Source organism: Danio rerio, chromosome 6 (genome assembly GCF_052040795.2).
Source record: "Danio rerio strain M-AB ecotype USA chromosome 6, GRCz13ab, whole genome shotgun sequence".
NCBI lineage: Eukaryota > Metazoa > Chordata > Actinopteri > Cypriniformes > Danionidae > Danio > Danio rerio.
In genome coordinates this window covers 41,295,097-41,314,814 of record NC_141026.1, presented here as the reverse complement: position 1 = coordinate 41,314,814, position 19,718 = coordinate 41,295,097, and the positions used below count along the sequence as shown (strand labels likewise).

Genomic DNA, 19,718 nt, shown 5'->3' with positions numbered 1-19,718 from the left:
TCTATAGGATGCTTTACAATAACACGTTTCTGCAACTTACGCATTAGATTAGTCTAAGAAAACTAATCTCAGTTCAAACAGAGTTTTATACACCCAAATTAATATGTCAGAGATAAGTGACTAAAAAAAGTAGTAGTTGAATTTTTGCTCATTTCAATTTTAAATATCATGTTTCTATTCCTGCAGATTTTAGGTGATCAAACTTTTGTTTTTAATGTATATATATTAGTGATTAATGGCATTTAAAAGACTGAAGCTTGTCATTTTGGCTATTCAAATGTAAAATTAATGTAAACGCAAGATAAAAACTATTTAAATTCAAAATATAATTGTTTATTAGACCTTTTTTTAACTTGTAAAACAGATTTCTTCATGTAAATGACATACCCACAATAAACCATCAAGATCTTGGCTTGACAGCCATATTTATTACAGAAATAAAAACAGAGGCAGGTTAATGCTATTTAAATTTCAAAACAATCAATGCCAGTAAAGAAAAAATTATTTCCATGTTGGATTCTAAGTGGACTGCAAAAATTGTCAAAATACAGGCATTGCTGATATGGAAATTGGAAAATTATAATAATAATAATAATAAAGTCTTGAACAAACTATTGTACTCATTGTAAAGTTAAGCTGTGAGTTGAGAACATTAATTATAAAGTAGAAACAATTTTGCTCAGTCCTCCTTTACATTTATCCAGTTGCTAAACAGTCCAGTCTGTTGACATTATCGGGAGACAATGTGGCCCTTGTCTTTTGAATGATGTGAGCTGAGAGTGCAACGCAATCTCACAGCAATTCGTAACTTTTTGAATTAGTGGCTACAGACAACGATGTTTAGGCAGGTTTGTTGCTAAGAAACACACACACACACACACAGACCAGGGTCGTGCACAGGGGGGTGGCCCGGTGGCTAGAGCCACTGCCCCTCTGCCCTTATTGGCTGAGGTGCCCCTCTCAGGAGGCACTTGCTCTTCACTTTGCGTTCGCATTGAGCACCTGCCCCTGTAAGGGTCTGTGCTTTGTGCACGTGCCTCACACACACAGACAGACACACACACACAAAACGCGCAATGACAGCGACTCCCTTCAGATTCAACATGCATGATCGCGTTCATCAGATTTACTTAAACTAAGGGTTCCAAAGTATGGCTGTATTTCTCAAGGATTCTGACACAACAACGCGAATCAGACGCTTTTGTTGCGTTTAAGGAGGGAACACGTCAAACTTAATGAAACATTGGAGGCTGCATGCTGTAAGGCAGAGGAATGTGCTGTCTTTGACAGCTCGCTTTGACAACTTCATCTTACATTTACATTTGCATACTCTGATTTTAATATGATTAAGATAATACTCTTATTAAGAGTCTAACATGTAAGCAGCATTTTATGTTTATCTTAAAGGACCACTGAGTCACGAAATGCGGAGGTTTTTCTTTCCGTTCGCCATGCGGTATCAAATCCCATTAAAACAGAAGTCGAAAGTAAAAAATGACACACCTGAAATTGCATGAATCTCTGGATAGCCTGGTGATGCGACATTAATTGTTTTACACTGAAACTTGCCTTCAAAAAGTCCTTCCTTTGTCTTATCCATATTTCGTTGCTTGTTAAACACACGTTGACCACAACAGGAAGTAAAAAAAACCTGCAACTGCGTTAATTTTTTTTGCCTTTGTGTGTGTGCGTGTGCGTGTATATATATATATATATATATATATATATATATATGTCTGTGTGTCTGTGTGTGTGTCTGTGTGTTTGTATATATATATCATTACAATTGACTTTTTTTTGTTTGTAGAACAAAAAGTTTTTTGAAAGCTGTTCTGCCGCCTCCTGGGCTCAGTTTGGGGAGATGCTAAGTTGGCAGTTTCTGTCCTGTGGTAAACGTGGTCTAAACGATCAACAGTTGCAGACACTTGCTCTCAAGCTGTTTGGTATATACATGTCATATTTTTCATTCAATAATAGATAATATTATAAACGTGATATAAAGATCATTAAGTCATCTGGTGATTGTTAAAGGTGTGTATTTCTTATCAGGTAAAGAACAGAACTATGAGAACTGCAAGATTCCATGGACCAGATTCAGTAAGGTAAGAACAGATAAAGACTGTGTAGCTCTTTTTACCAGTGTAAGGCTTGAAGCTTACGCTGCTATTCTGAACCAATAGTCGGAAACAGGAAGCAGTTGAAGGATGGCGTGTTTAAATCCATTATTTATCTGACTCCATTGTAATTAATCTGACTCCATTAAAGTTGTTATCATCATTGATAAAGAGAAAGAATCTCTACGTCTTAAAGCAGGCAAAGTTGTTTATTAAGTTACATGATCAAATATACAGACATTAGAATGACACAAACTAACATACTGTATAAAGAAATTAGCTGTAACATATGCACTGCTGAGCAACAAAGACAGTGAAACTGCCTTTGTTAGCATATGAGGCTACGCACCGGTGTGCGGGAGATGCAGAGTGAAAGCCATTCTCCCAGATCAACAGTTACCTTTCCCTATTATACCCTGAGCAAAGCATTGTCAAACATGAGTGAAAACCAACCCCCAAAACCAGCTGAACATGAGAACAAAGTTGAAGAGATGAAGTGGGGGAGAAGTACATTAACATACTCTCCTCAGGCCATGACCCAACAATAGTAAATATATTGTAGATTGAAATACAATTAATCAATCTCTCTGTTGATTTCATCACTACAACACTGAAGTCATAAACTGTCAAATGACACCAAACATGACAAAGATATCAGAAGGAAGAACACAAGCTAATGAATTGTGTATGGTGAAGAGCAAATGGTTACTGTAAGCAAATGGCAGAGATGTGTATCGGAGCTGTGAGGAACTCTGCCTCACCAGGAGGACCCCTCCCATGCTTGGAATGTCTCAGTAGTCCTTCATTAGCATAGAAGGAAAATATATAATATTTTTTCAGCTTACACCAGCATGCATTTATTGTTTCTAAAAGATGTCTAATAGATGTCCAATAGACATCTCAATGGTTGTCTTGACTAAAACAAGGCTAAATTTGGGCTGTCAGTGAAAATCTAATTGATGTCTAAGAATAGGCCAAAACTAGACTAGTCATCAAGTTAATAAAAATGAATGACTGCACATATAAAGTCTGTCTAATCTGTCTATTTGAAGACTAGTCTAGTTTTGGGCTGTAGATGTCTATTAGATTTTCACTGACCAGCACAAGTTTAGTCTTGTTTTAGCCAAGCTGTCTACGTTTAGATGTCTATTATACAAAAAATTATTAGCTGGGTTGTATTGATATGATATTGATGTATGAGTTTTATTTTACTCATTGTTTGTCTGTGTGTTTTAGGAGAACCTCCCTGATACAAACTTCACCCTGTGGGTGTGGCTGGATGGCATTCTAAACCTGGTTAAAGTCTACTTGTCAGACCTGTGGAGTGATGGGTGAGTAATACATTACCAGTACTTCCAACACTGCAGATTACTCATGCCTCTTCAATCAAACACACCTGATTCAATTCATCAGATTAATTATGTCAATAGCTATGGAATGCAAGCTTGCAACTTTTAGACACAAAAACTATGGAGAAAACGTTCTATTACGCTGAATAAAGTGCTTTTATGCTTTTATTTTCATTTGTTTTATACATTTTCTCTATTATATGCATGCCTGTGTGTGTTTCTATATTCATAATAAATATACACAGTACACACAATTAAATGATGTCAAAACAACCTTTATTTTGGATGTGATTAATTGCCCAGAATTAATTTCTACATGTACAATACAAACATTTTCTAAATAAGTTCTAAATAAAGTGAGAAATATGATCACATATGAATCAGTTTCTGAGCATATACATTAGAAATGTAAAAGAGAAGTAGTCTTTTACATGTGGTCAGTCTATATAAACTATTATAATAGTCAATATATATAAAGGTATATCTTTAAAACTGAAAGAGTACTGCTGACGATACAAACTATATTGCCATCTGCATAAACATAATCAAAGAACATTGATCACACACTTACCAAATCTGTAGAGACGGGACAATCAACACCAACTGGAACCCACATTTTTTTTTTTTAAAAAAGAAGACGAGTGGCAAATTCGGATTTCACCATTTCCAGATTCGAAAAACTCTCGGGTAAAAAAAAGTTCCTTACCAATATATTTTTGTTGCGTGTTAGCAGACAGCTGTAATCCACACATGTGGATCCACACTCAAGCTGTGCTCTTGAAATGGAAACAAAACCTTCATTGTGGCACATTTATAAACTTAACACTTATGACCCAATTCTCCGAACAATTCTTCTACTACTACTTGTTTGAACTACAGTTGGCATCACGTTGTGGCGTCTCTCTGAACATCATACCCAGTAAAAGTAATCTTTGCAGCTATATCATACATATTAATGAAGTTGCATCTCATTCACAATAGAGCGCACTGACTAGTTTGAACCAAGTCTTTCTCATTAAGTAATGAACAGATGTGCTGAAAACTCAATGACGTCACATTGTACTGGCCAGTACAGACAGCCAATCTCCATGCTGGAATTTACACAATAACCTTATCGCCGTGACGTAGCTTCAAAATGTATTTTTAAACTGGAAGAACGAATTTGCTCTAAACAACGCAAAAATGACCAGTTAGCTAAATATATATGTCCCAATGTGTATATAGTGTTTTTAGCAACACTATATATAGTGTTTTTAGCAATGTGGGATACATATATGACCGTCAACATCTCAAAAAATGTGTTTTGGTGTTTCGTGACCCTTTAAGTGTGTCCCGCATGAGGTACATTGTGCTGTGCATTGTCATGATGTTTAAATGCAAAAAACAATTACTACACCTCCTCAATGCTTCACAAACACACCATGAATCAAAAAACTGTTTGAAACTGCTAAAAGGTGATGCCTGAAATATGTAAGTTTAAAGATATTCAACCTAAATGTATTCTTGCTTTTGTAATCTCCATAGTACGCCCTTGATTTTGAAGGTTTTGGAGTAAGTTCTTGAAACATCTCTGAATTCATAGTTAACCAAGCTGACACATTGTAGACAGATTGGTGGATTATAGAAACTTGGATAATGGAGATATACGAATAGGATGGATGGATGAAAAGAATTTGTGGATGGATGGATGGATATAGATCTTGTCCTAAATAGTAAGCTTCTACTCCAATGAAACACCCTGAACCAGATTATCAAGAACTTACTAGGCATTACAAAAAACCAGACAGGTATATTAAGGCAAGTTGGAGCTAAACTCTGCAGTCCGTGTTTGGACAAAACCAGCCATAGATGGATGGATGGATAGATACTGTAGTTAAATCATAGGTGAAATGTGTGTTCTTAACGCATGGATTTTTGTTTCCGTAGGTCTATAATGGGTTTCATCAACAAGGGGAAGGAGAGAGTTTTATTGAAGAAGCAGCAGTATGGAACTTTCCTGCTGCGGTTTAGCGAAAGCATCAAAGATGGAGGAATCACGTTCAGCTGGGTGCAGTACTCTAACAATGGTAAAAACATCACCAGAGATAGACCTCTCTTAGGCCCCGTTTACACTAGTGCATTTTAGTTTGAAAACGCATAAGTTTTGCTACGGTTACGCCATCCGTCCACACTACGCCGGAGTTCTCGAGCGCCGAAAACGGAGCTTTTTGAAAACGCTGGAAAGGCCGTTTTCATTCTAAAACGCTGCTGCTCCGTCTCAGTGTGTATGGGGAAAGACGGAGACATCTGAAAACGGAGGCGGGGCTGCAAACGTTCGCCTATCTGATTGGGGCTTTTCCTCAATATTAAGTAGCCCACACACAGTTTAGTCTCGCATCCTCTTCTTGTAAGTTAAGACTTCGCAAGTTTGATCAAGGCTGCAGTCTCCCCCTTCTCAGTTTGATATGGAAAACATACCGAGGACACGGGTAAATCTTCAAAGGGAACAGTGTACTTTATAACTTCATTCACATCACCTTGGCTACGTTGTTTCACTTTCTCAACAATAAAATGTAAACATGATTTAAGGAACTGCCTATTTTCTTTTTAATATTAGCAACTTAACAGACAGCAGAAATGTAGAGGCGTCGTGCTGCATAAATGAGCGTCATCTTCATTGTGTGGACATTTATAACAAAACGGAGCCGATAACAACTGTTTCCTTTCAATTTCAGTGAAAATACAAAACGCACCCTCTCTTTTGCTGAACATCAGTTTTAATAATCGATAATTATAAAAGTATAACATACAATAAGTTTATACATTGTAGGAAATAAAGGATCAGTCAATGTACCTGGATTAATCATTAACTTATCTTTGCGCTTAACCAAAACATGTTACCCGTGAACAAGTAACTTAATAGGCCAATTCCCTGACTTTGGTAATTGGAATCTATGTCATTAGATAAAGACAACAACATGAATGAAATATCACGTTCAGCAAATATAGTAAGATTAGATCCAGCGGGAGATGCTTGATGAGCAGTCCGACAAGCAGAGCTCCCATCTGGGTAGAAATGCTGGAGCGCTTGCCCGAGAGTGTGTGTGTGATCACGTGATGTGCGTTTTCAGCGTTTTGGTGTGGACGGAGAGCAGTTCAGAAACGCTGGGTAAAACGCGAGTGTGGACGCGGATCGTTTTCATTCTACAACGCCGTTTTAAAACTAAAACGCACTAGTGTAAACGGGGCCTTAGACATTGCTCAGGGTCTGGCCATACAGGGTCCTGTGAATGTGTGCTTTCTTCTTTTGTTAGGGGATCCGAGTGTGCAAACAGTAAGGCCGTTCACCAGTAATGACCTGAAGCAGATTGCTTTACCTGATATCCTCTGCAACTTTCGGATCATGGTAGCAGAAAATGTTCCAGTTAACCCATTGTGTCACCTTTACCCAAATATTCCAAAAGACCAGGCCTTCGGCAAATACTACAGTGAAAAAACTGGAGGTGAATTGTTTGCTGAATATGTTGTTTATTTTGTTGCAATCTCTGAAGTAAAAGTACAAAAGCTTTCACTGAGTTGGTACTTTTTCAAAATGTACACGTTTGTACATATAGTATTACTACATCACCTAAGAACTCTATTAATATAAAAACTTAAATTCATTTTCATTTTTTTTTGTAATGTCTTTTTTACAGAGGAGAATCCTTACCTGAAATACCTCAAGACCAAACTGGTTTTTGTCACCAAAAAGTAAGTGTGTGTTTTGTGCATTTACTGCCTTATATTTGTGTGTACACATAAGGTTCTGTGCTGGCTACCATTTGTGACAGTGCACATATGTCTGTTATGCTGGTATTGAATACCTTAGTATCATAGTCAGGGCTTTACATTAACACACGCCTACCCGCCAAATGCAGGTAGATGTCAGCTTTGGCGGGTTAGACAGACACTCCCACTAGCCACTTTGGCTGGATGAAAATTTATTTTTAATTGTGGTTTTCTTAAAAGCAGGGTTCGACTATAAGAATGACCCAATATGCATCCAAATGTGATCTTAGAATTGAGAAACAGCACGACTAAAAAAAAAAAAAAAATGCGTTCGCGCGAGCAGAAGAAAGCAAATGAATACCGAATGACAGGATGATCAGAAGCGCTAACAGCTGATGTGATGCGCACGACTGTTTAAAGCATGTGCGTGCGACTGTTTCCTTGCTTGAAGAAACCGTGCCTGGAATGCAACTATGATCAGTTCTGTTTCAAAGAGTCAGACAAAAAAGTAATGCTAATGCACACACAGTATTGCTGCTTTCAAGAGCTCCAAATATGTCTTTTCTTAAGCAGCAACGGTTGCTTTCACTTTAAACAGATTATTAATAGGCCTTAACCGTGTGATTATTCTTCCATTATCACACAGTAAGTTTTTTCACCTGCTTTCTTTTGCTTATAGGTATTTTTGTTAATATGGTTTAATTATTATTTTTTACAACAACATTGCTTTAATATGGGATTAACTCTTTATTTATGTGTAGTTAACTGGTGATGAGAGACCTGTAGCGAGGACAGATTATTAAGCATATTTTTGATACATGACAATAATTGTCAAGTGTTTTCCTTAGTTTTATTTAAAGAAATGTTTTGTTAAATAAAAAGTATAGTATACAGCTATATTTAGCTTGTTTTGACATTTAAAATCTGTGGCTGAGAAATAATTTTTGTTTGGGATGGTCAGAGATAAATTTGGTAAATCCCTAATTTTGAGTTCTGAGAAGTCACGTGAAATAAAAACTAACTGTAATACAACACTATAAAACCATGGCCCATTTGCTCATTCACGACACACAAAATGTGAAATAAATGAAAAGGCATGTGGACAAAACATAAAATCTAAGTCAAGTAATTTTATGTCAAAGTCATATTTATGCATATAAAAAATATTTTCCCAACAACAAAATTGTGGCTAGTGAAAATGCAGAGTGGCTAGTAACATTGGAAAACTACTAGCCACTGTGACTGGTGATCAAAAAAGTTAATATCAAGCCCTGATCATAGTGTATGTTGTGATAAGGGGTAACAGTGGTTTTGTACACTTACTGGACACTTTATTAGGTGCACCTGTCTAACTGCTTGTTAAAGGGTCACGAAACACCAAAACACATTTTTTGAGCTGTTGACAGTCGTATATGTGTCCCACACTGCTAAAAACACTATTAGGACACCTATATTTCACTAAAAAGTGTAAATTGGTTGTTTTTGCGTTATTTCAAGCAAATTCGTACTTCCGGTTTGAAACGAATTTTTGAAGCTGCGTCACGGTCATGACATAAGAAGCTGCGTCACGGTCATGACACGGTCATGACGCTGTATTCCAGCGTGCAGACTGGGCGTCTGTGCCAGAATGAGTCTTATTACGTCTTACAGTGTGATGCATTAATGCATGAGTAAGGCTTGGTTCAAACCAATCAGTGCGCTCTATTGTGCAACTTCATTAATATTCATTAGTGTCACAGTGTTTTCACGACAGAGACGCCACTTTGTGTTGGCAAAACAAGCGTGAAGTGTTGCTTTTATAGTTTGCTGCCGTTAAATTTTGTTTTCATTTTCTCTCTGTGAGAGCGCAGCTGGCGTCACGTGTGAATTAACAGTGTACGCGACGCTCGACACCAATAACTTACGTGTCTAAGGAGGATTATTGTTTACCTGAGAGCTGTTTTCATCTCCAAACGCTGAGATCTGGATTCGCTTGTAGTATTCTCTTCATAAAGACGCAGCTCTAGTTACTGGTGATTGTCCTGTCTCTACAGATTTGGTAAGTGAGCGACCAGTGCTCTTTGTTTATTCAGTTTGCTCGTATCGAACTAAGTTAACTATTGCACCGAGTCACCGAGTGTAAACACGTTAGCATCACAACCAAACTTTAACCTCGTGTAAGGTTTTTACCGCATTTAGTGACCGGAATAACACACGCGGCTTTCTGACGCTACCTGCCGTGTGCATCTAAGTTTCCGGGAAATGCGGAGGTTTTTTTCTCTCATTCGCCGTGCGGTATCAAACATTGCATGAAAAATACACGCTTAGAGCAGTTCCTCGAATCAAATATCTCGTTTGTCGCGAGGGGCATGAATGAATTCCCTGAATGAAAGAGCCAAACTGCAGTTAAAGTCCAATATTTAATAATTTGGCAAATAATTTGACTACAGATGTCCATGTAGGTTAAACACCATCACTTTCTCCTGTCTGTGTATTTTGAATCTGAAACTCGCGCGTGCCCAAATAGACACTCCCACACCCTCCCACTTTAGTTCCTCCGACACTCCCCCCTAAACAGAGCTGGACACGCCCACTTTTCTGACTTTTCAAAGTAGAGGTGTGAAAACACCCTGCTGAAACGAGTTGGTTTCATGGCCCTTTAACGCAAATTTCTAATCAGCCAATCACATGGCAGCAACTTAATGCGTTTAGGCATATAGACATGGTCAAGACGATCTGCTGCAAGCATCAGAATAAGGAAGAAAGGTGATTTATGTCACTTTAAACGTGGCATGGTTGTTAACTAGTTAAACTCTTTACATTTTACATTTTCAAACAAAAATGGTAGCAAGAATCGCAAGAATGTCCTGGATAGATTCAAAACAATGGTCAAAAATTGACAGCAAATCGGAACCGGTACCGGGTCTGTGACGTCATCGAATTTCGCTTTAAGATTTAAAGGGCTAGCGTTGCACCAGACTCCCTTAAGTGGTTTCGTTTGAAAGTGTAAAATCTTTATTTTATGCACATATGCATGACTTTGGTTTTTATTCTACTGTACAAAAGTAATTTACACTTAAGTACACAGTATTTTGGATACCTGAGCTGGGTATTTTACATTGGTTCATCTTCATATTTTTCATATGGTTCATAAATGACAGATTTACAAGTTATAGCTCAAATGAAAGCTCTTGCCAGTGCTTGTATGGTTCCAGCATTCTTTTTACTAAATTATATTAACTTATCAAACAGTTGTCGAATAAATTGCGATGTTTCCATGCCGCAGAAGTGAAAACAATACATTTATGATTACTAAGCAGCCCCAGATAGCACAGACAGCTGTCACATCTTACCTTATGCTGTGCGCTTCAGGGCCATTTCTCTCTGTTTTTGAGGTGATGTGCATAAGTAATCCTTTTATATGTCTGACGTGGTCCAAACACAGTAAATTATGTTTGATCAAACAAAAGAATAGTGAAATATGAAAACAATGTTCAGTCCCTGTGGCTTGTATAGCACCTCTCATCAGTTGGAATACAATAACTTTTGCATAGATTAAGGTAGAGACATTTTTTCCTATGATTACAGACATTTGCTGGAACCACCAAAACTAATTACAGCAAGCTAGACCACACAGAACCTAAAAGGTACACTTTCAAATTTGAGTTTATAAAAAAAAATACAAAAAGCGACTCTTTTTTTAGGTGTTTATAATATCACAGAAAACATATACAGTTATTTTAAACATTTTCAGTAGTGTTTTATGAAAATTCAAAGGGTTTTACACCTCTGCATGTGGATTAGGGAAGCTTTTAAATTTGGTTAGGCAAAATCCAGGCGGAAATCCCAAAATAACTGCAGAGTTTAACTGGTTAATACCAGACGGGCTGGTCTGAGTATTTCAGAAACTGCTGATCTACTGGGATTTTTACGCACAACCATTTCTAGGGTTTACAGAGAATGATCCGAAAAAGAGAAAATATTCAGTGAGCGGCAGTTCTGTGGCCACAAATGCCTTGTTGATGCCAGAGGTCAGAGGAGAATGGCCAGACTGGTTCAAGCTGATAGAGAGGCAAAAGTAACTCAAATAACCACTCGATACAACCGAGATGTGCAGAAGAGCATCTCTGAACACACAACACATCAAACCTTAAAGCAGATGGGCTACAGCAGCAGAAGACCACACCGGGTGCAACTCCTGACAGCTAAGAACTGGACACTGAGGCTACAATTCTCACAGGCTCACCAAAATTGTACAATAGAAGATTGGAAAAACGTTGCCTGGTCTGATGAGTCTCAATTTCTGCTGCCACATTCGGATGGTAGGGTAAAAATTTGGCATCAACTGCGTTAAAGCATGGATCCATCCTGCCTTGAATGAACAGTTCAGGCTGGTAATGGTGTTGTAATGATGTGGATAATATTTTTTTGGCACACTTTGGGTGCATTAGTACCAATAGAGTATCGTGTCAACACAGCCTGGCTGAGTATTGTTGCTGACCATGTCCATCTCTTTATCACCACAGTGTTCCCATCTTCTGATGGCTACTTTCAGCAGGGTAACGCACCATGTCATAAAGCGTGAATCATCTCAGACTAGTTTCTTGAACATGACGATGAGTTCACTGTACTCAAATGGCCTCCACAGTCACCAGATCTCAATCTAATAGTGCACCTTTGGGATATAGTGAACGGGAGATTCGCATCATGGATGTGCAGCCGACAAATCTCCAGCAACTGTGTAATGCTATCTTGTCGATATGGACCAAAATCTCAGAAGAATGTTTCAAGTACCTTGTTGAATCTATGCCACAAAGGATTGAGGCTGTTCTGAAGGCAAAAGCGGGTCCAACCCAGAACTAGTAAGGTGTACCTAATAAAGTGACTGGTGAGTGTAAGTCCGAATGGTGTGGCAGGGGATAAAAAAAACTCCTATTTCAGTTTTCAGTGGTATTTGTATTACTATTTTCAAGAAAAAGTATTTTTCAAGTCTCATTTTGATTAATCTGAAACAATTCTGTTGCTGGTAAAGGAATATTTTAGGGACACGTTTTCAGTTTTCGGCCAAAAGAGAAAAACAACTGAAAGTATTAGACAAAAAAAGCTGTGCTGTGTGTTCAGAATGCTGGTTTTCCTCTCCCTCCAGCCATAGTCACCGAAAAAAAAGCGTTGCGCTTTGAAGCACATTTATTTCAACGTCTTGTGCCACACAAGGTTCAGTGTGCTGCTATGCCGACCAAAGCAGTGGAGCGCACCAGACTAGCTTACATCTGCGTTCAAAGTTCAAAATAGTTCAGTATACATATCTGTCAATCAAATTTAACTGTTCATATAATGCAGTTATTTTATTGGTTTGTGTTTTTTTCATAATTTACATTATTGTGTTAAATAAAAAATAAAAAAACCTTACAAAATTACCAGAATTTTATTTGCTAAAATAATAAATAATTGTTACAAAGCATTTTCAGTTTTAGTTTTCAATAAAGTGCATCCAGAAAATTTGACCCAGAATTTTTATTTCAGTGCATCCCTATATTATTTATAAGTTATTTTAGGACTACGGGTTTCCTTCAATATCTTTCATTATTTGTTTCAATTCAATTCTAAAATAAGACTTATACACCAATGAGACTTAAGAAGCTTGTTTGCAGCTTGTATATTTCTCAACAATGCCATGTGAAATTGACATAATAACTTTTTACTCAAACCCATACCAAATAAACTCAGAAATCAGTCAGAAATCAGAAATAATTTTGAAATGATTCATTGGAAGTTTAACTTGACTCGTGTTTGAAACACAATTATCAGAAGGACAAATCATATGTATTTATATCCCCATGCTTTCAGCAACAATGTATCAGGTAAAGTCATTAGAATTTATTTTGTATGGGAAATAAATCTCCCAGCCCAAATTCAGTTTAGGCACAAGCTTTAAACATTCAGCCTATAGAGGTATAATGCATGATGATGCATCACCAGCATAAACAGAGCCTAAAGAACAGAACGTACTCTCCAATACTTTCAGTTGAGGAATACAAAAGTTATCACTGATTCTGATTATGTGGTGACTTAAGGGTTATGTTACGACACACTGTAACGGCCCTAAAGAAGTTACAACAGTGTCATGTGAGGAAAAGGAAATGTGATGTTGTGAAGTTTCGGAGAGAGCGCTGGTTTTACTGGACTGCTCTGTGCTGCAGGAACGGATGCACAGATGTCAAAGAGGGGCCAGTGTCTGACATGTCCACACTGGACAGAGGTGAGTCCCGTCTCTACGGCCCCTCCAAACCCAGCCAGCTCAAACCTCTGTGATAAAGGCTTTCTGATGAATACAGATGCTGCTCTTTTAGTCAGATTTCCAGCATCTTGATTAGATTATCTTTTTCTTATGCTTCTCTCTAAGTGCATTTGATTAATAGTGCACGAAGAGACTTTCTGGTTGTGTAATGTGCTGTGACTGTGGTGTTTCTGTAACACAAAACTAAACATTAGTGTAACACTAATTGAAAATGTGCATGAAAGCTTGAAGTTGCATGTTGCATGCTGCATGCCAAATGCGAGATGTACTAATATGATTGCGTTATTCATTCAGTTACCACTTTTTATTGAATAATAGCTAATATTAAAGGGGTGATCGACTACAATATCATATTTTAAACTTTAGTTGATGTGTAATGTAGCTGTGTGAACATAAACGACATCTCTGATTGTAAGACACTCAAAGTTCAATGCAAAGGGAGACATTTTCTTTTACAGAATTAGCTTAGCAAAGCCTACACCGAACAAAGTTTGGGGACTACAAAAAATTCAAACTGGTTAATAAGATTATAAACCCTTTAGGTTTACACGCATTCACCATGTGCATGCAGTCAAGGGGCGTGGCCAGAGGCGCTGTAACGTAGCACGGAAAGCTAAAATGTTGTCCAAACGGTGCTATTTCCACAGAGCTTGTTCTGTTTCTGTATTTGGGCTTCCAAAGGAAACTACACAAAGAGTGAAGTGATTACAATTTAATTTTAATTATGTTCCAGAGAATTATAAAAAATATATATAGTTAGCATTTAACAAAGGAGAACTTCCAGAATCTCTCCCAGTTCATTGCTGGATTTGGTAAAAAACTCCTAAAAGGAGCAGCAGCTCCAACCATAATAGCAGAAGCTGTGGATAGAGAGTCATAACCTGTAAGTATTTTCTTTGGTTAAAATTGATCTCTTACATGCATAGTGTCTAGCGTTAATGATATATTGTAGCAAGGACGTAAACAAGAATATAAACAATCGGAAATGCTGTTTGGCATCGTTAAACTACAAATTCGGATTTATCAGTCAAATACCTGTGAACATCCACAATCTTCTGCAATGCTGCTGTGTCTCTCTATGCAGCCACTTTCCGTGCGTTCTACATATCAAATAACAAACTAACAAAAGAAGTGAATGTTTTCTATTACTTACACACCCGAATATATGTAAAAAACACTTATCAGAGTTTATTTTAGAGAGCATACGTGAGGTTTAGCTATGTCCTTTGTGTCATATTCTGTCTGATTCAGACACAAACTGATACGGCTAACAGCTACTCTGACTGACAGTGTTTACACAGTGCAAAAGCGCAAGCTTGAAGGGGCATGCCGCTTTTCCTGGTGACGTGGAGCCGATCCGCGAATCACAGCACATTATGTTAGCTGACCAATCAGAGCCTCTTGAGGGCATGCGTTTTCACATTAGCCAAGTAGCTGTAAATAATCAAAGTAAGCTAAATAAAAAGAATGTGATTTTCTACAAATTAAGCATGAGCACACATTGTTTGCATCTTATAAATATAACCATGCCTTAAAAAACACTCTGGACCACCTCTTTAAAATTCATGTCATTATTTCATGTCCTTTTTTTCTGTTTCCTCTTTCCCTTTATTATTAGCCTTTGGCATGTCTAGATACTGATTGTATAGTGGCTGACAATAAATGATGCCTTTTAATAATAAAAAAAAAACACTCTTGTGTTTCTATTTTCAATGGATGTATGAACAAATGTAACAGAAGAAATAAATCGTAATTTTGATCTTCAAAAAAATTTATAAATGTTTAATAAATACAATTACATTTGAACTGGTATTTATTATTAAACTGATCAAATGTTTCTTCTGCATGAATTAAAAATCTCTGATATTGGTCTGATATGAAATCTATTATTCATCCTTAATCCTCTAACTTTAACAAACACTCTTGAAAATGAAGGATTTTATTTGACATCCATTAAGAAGCTTAAACAACTATAAAACCTTTCCATCACACAAAAGGTTCTTTACATTACTAAAATGTTCTCCACACAAAAACAGTGTTGAGGATCTCGAGTATAATTCATGTGCAAAAACAATACAATGAAATAATAATAAAACCTTTTGGATTCTTCATTTTTAAGAGTGATGTTAAATGGAATCATGGACATGGAATAATTATTATAATGCAGTTAATGAGTTTATAACATCTCTCACATTTCTATTTCTTTTCTCCTCAAAAGACCCTCCATCTTCTGTTTCTGAGGTGGACGATGAGGAAAGTGTCTTGCTCCATAGCCCCGAGAATTCCCCAATGTTCTCCAGCTCCACCATCGATGCTTCTTTGCTCAACAGCATTTTGGATAATGATGGCGAGAGTCTTGTTCCTAATGATTTTGCTCCCCAGATCTCACCACCACCAGAAAGCAGCATGGAACCATTCTGTTCTGACATTGATGTTAATAGGGCATTGCAAGATTTCATAGACAGTTCAAACATCCTGAATAGCCCACCCTTTTCAGGGTTGTCAGATGATCCAGGTAACATCCACCTTAGTAACGGTTTTCATGATATTGCCTACAACATGCCGCTGACCCCATAAATTTCATCCGTGACCCACGATGAGGTTAGTTAAAACTTTCATAGCTGTGATTTAAGTTGTAAATAACTACCAATTAGAATTGCAGAAAGTTTATTAGAATTCCTTTGAGTTTTTCGCAGTACTGATTTCATTTACTTTACCCGCAAAGTGTGTAAATCTGTGTGTCTGCTTATCCGCTCATTTGACTTAACAGGGCAGCCCATTTCGAAACCAACATAGGCTCATTCTGAAAACATAGCTCTGTATACGTTTCTGGAGATTGTGGATTATTTAGCCAGAGATGTGTATGGCTTTATTTCGTCTTCCAAATAAACGCAACGGGTCACCTTTGCTTTTCTGGACTGCAATCCCAGTGATACCAGTTTGTTCGATAGCTTGAAACGTACGTTGGCAAACTTTAGATGGAGAGCGGAGTTGACCGCGATGATGGTGTTTCAAGTGTGGTGAAGAACGGTTCCAGAAAGCAAATTAATAACAGGGTGAGAATGTGGTAAAATCTGAAAATGTGGTAGAAAATCAAGGCTTTTCTTTTTCTGAATTGCTTTTTAAAACACTGCAGTTGTGTTTAGGATACGGGGTGGGCAGGCCAGTAGGTGCTTTTCAAAGTACTATTGGTAAGGTTCAGGAAAGGGGGTGGGTGGGGTGATTGGTCAATTGTTCAGTCAGTCGGTGAGTTTGTCAACAGTGGCATCTGGTGGATTTGCATGAGAAGAGCAGGCGTGAATGGCACTCGCAAGAGAGAGATCTCAAAAAGTGTACACCTCGGACTCTGGATTCGTGAAAACAAAAACTGCCAAACAACTTGTGTCCTGGGATATATTTAGCTCTCTCCAGAATTGTATACAAGAGTACATATTCAGAATGAGCCTGGGGTGTTTATAACAGTAATAAAGGTAATTGCAACCTTTTATATCATAATTCTGACTTCTTTTCTCTTTTGTAGTTTTTATATCTCAATTTATACACTGTAGGAAATGCTGCGTACTACACAATCAATTTGTGTTATGAAAACATAAAGCAATTAACTTAGTTACCTTAGCAGTTTTAACTAATTTAACTGGATCGGACAAAATAATTAAGTTGTCCCCCCAAAAAACTAATGTGTTGTTTCAGCTCAGTTTAAATAAGTAATTTTTTGAGTTTAAATAGAAAGAATTTCATGCTATAAAAAGTCAGAGTTGTCGAAGTTAACTTGCAGTTCTTTGTAGATGAAAAGAAACATCTGATTTATGAGATGTAAACTTGCAATTGATAGAAAATATGTCAGAACTGTGAGAATAAAAGGTTGCTTTCATTGTTATTGATTTTTCGATCTTCTGGCTGAAACAAGCTCTCATGCTTAGTCCATTAAGGCACAGATGTCAAACTCAACTCCTGGAGGGCCGCAGCTCTGCAGTTTTTCTCCAAACCTATCAAACACAGCTGATCCAAGTAATCGAGGTGTTCAAAAGAGTCACGATCACCTTGATTAGTTGGATCAGCTCTGTTTGATCAGGGTTGGAGCAAAATGTGCAATGCTGCGGCCCTCCAGGAGTTGAGTTCGAGACCTATTATCTAAGGGGACGGCTGCAAAACTAATGGCTATTTACTGTTCTGGTTTGTAAAATACACTGGTTATAGTCATTTTCATAAGACCTTTTCTTTCCTCTTCCTTTTTAAAGATAATTTTCCCTTTTAGTTTTATTATATTATTATTGTGTAAACCTACCATAAATCAAACAAATACATAAAACTGGCCTGGCCTGGCCCTGCCATTCATAAGCTGCTAGCATATATGTGCCCCAAAAAATGTTCTGGAGGGAAAAAAAAAGAGCACTTTTTTGTTTTTGGTAAGAACATTGAAATTACTATGTAATTATTTTTCCCCTTTTTGATCAACTTTTATCTTGGTTGAAAGAATCGTTTGTATTGCTTATTCAAATTAACTTGGATTTACTAGACAACTTATTGTAAAGTCATTGCGGTAACTTTATTATATGTTTAAAGCACCTTTTGTTATGTGAATCAGACATTAGCTTTGAGCTAATATTTCAAACATCTTAACACCTAACCCTAACAGCAGAATTGCTCAGCCTTTGTTTCTACGACTAGAAAATACTCTTCAAAATGACAGTAAAACTGTCTAGTTTAAAAGTGTAAAACACAGTCGTTGATGCAGATGTAAAAATGTTATCAAATGATGACAATACTATTTTTTATATATACCCTTTTTTTTTTTATAAATATCGTTGAGGTCACAATTATTAGCCCCCCTGTTTTTTTTCCCAATTTCTGTTTAACGAAGTTAACTTTATCTCTTCAACACATTTCTAAACATAATAGTTTAAATAACTCATTTTTAATAACTGATTTATTTTATCTTTGCCATGATAACAGAAAATAATATTTGACTAGATATTTTTCAAGACATTTCTATACAGCTTAAAATGACATTTAAAGGATAACTAGATTAATTAGGTTAACTAGGCAGGTTAGGGTAACTAGACAAGTTATTGCATAACGATGGTTGGTTTATAGACAGTCGAAAAAATAAATAGCTTAAAGAGGCTAACAACGTTGACCTTAAAATGTTTTTTTTTTAATTAAAACTTTTCTAGCCGAAAGAAAACGAATAAGACTTTCACCAGAAGAAAAAACATTATCAGACCTACTGTGAAAATGTCCTTGCTCTGTTAAACATCATTTAGTAAATATTTAAATAAAAATAAAAAATTAAAGGGGGGCTAATAATTCTGACTTTAACTGTATATATATATTTCTTTTTTAAGTAGTAAAGTTATTTCTGCTGCATCTAGCAAATAAATCTGCCAATTTAAAAAGTTGAAAATGCACTAAATTTTACCTTAAGTTTCATTTTTGAATCAAATATGCTGAATGTCAAATTGCTATTTTAAGAAACAGAATGTTGCTTTACTAGGATTTGAGCCACTTAAAACACAAAGTCAGTTTCTATTTCGCATAACCACTATTTTGCTGTAGGAAAGCGTGTGAATTCTGTACTTTTAGTTGGTTAAAGAGAGGTTTGATAGCTTCTAATTTAGTTAGCAAACACCCAGAGGAGATGATTGTCTCATCAAGGTACCAATATGTGCTTAATCGGATACCATAAAACTTCTAGAAAGCTTTTGTTGAAGTTTGTTGAAAGTTTAATATTCTGTTACCCCAGTTGAAGGAAGTTACTTTTGAGCTTCTTTTTTATTGTGGATTTTTGGTTTTTGAAATGTTTTGATTTAAAGTAATTTCAGACTGATTGTTTGACTATTTTTGCACTGTGATTTTTGATGACAGAAAAATGCACTTGAGCGAAAGAACAGAATATTTCTGATTTCTTGCTAAACTGAATTACATTTTTGTGTAACCAAGTAATTTGGACTGTTTCTTATTCTTTTTAAACTAAAATGACATACCAAGTCATTGTGATTTAATCACTTTGTTGAATCATTGAATTGTGTTACCCCACGAGCACTTATGTTGTGAATTTGTAGACTTTGTTTCAGATGCATGGAACCAAGTTTTATGTTGGAAACACTGTCACTTTTCAAGAAAAAAAAATAGTTTGTTTATATGTGTAAACAAGTCCTTTGTTAGTCTTGTAAGTTCAAACTGAAGTGTATTAACAATGGCACTGTGTTCTCCAATAAAACATTGAATGAA

General features: G+C 36.7%; 1 protein-coding gene across 2 annotated transcripts in view; it reads left to right on the top strand.

Annotated features, from left to right (window-relative positions):
* Positions 1-19,718, top strand: part of stat2 (signal transducer and activator of transcription 2) — a 36,777-nt gene extending 17,059 nt beyond the window's left edge. Inside the window, exons 17-25 of one of the 2 annotated variants that reach the window (XM_087255799.1) lie at positions 1,808-1,943; positions 2,050-2,102; positions 3,351-3,445; positions 5,390-5,529; positions 6,757-6,945; positions 7,138-7,192; positions 13,390-13,448; positions 15,706-17,424; positions 17,596-18,424. In XM_087255799.1, coding sequence (XP_087111925.1) covers positions 1,808-1,943; positions 2,050-2,102; positions 3,351-3,445; positions 5,390-5,529; positions 6,757-6,945; positions 7,138-7,192; positions 13,390-13,448; positions 15,706-16,064 — 1,086 coding nt within the window. In that variant the 3' untranslated portion in view covers positions 16,065-17,424; positions 17,596-18,424. Of the gene's footprint in view, positions 1-1,807; positions 1,944-2,049; positions 2,103-3,350; positions 3,446-5,389; positions 5,530-6,756; positions 6,946-7,137; positions 7,193-13,389; positions 13,449-15,705 lie in introns of both variants that reach the window. The other variant, NM_001271801.1, reaches the window with a different exon arrangement.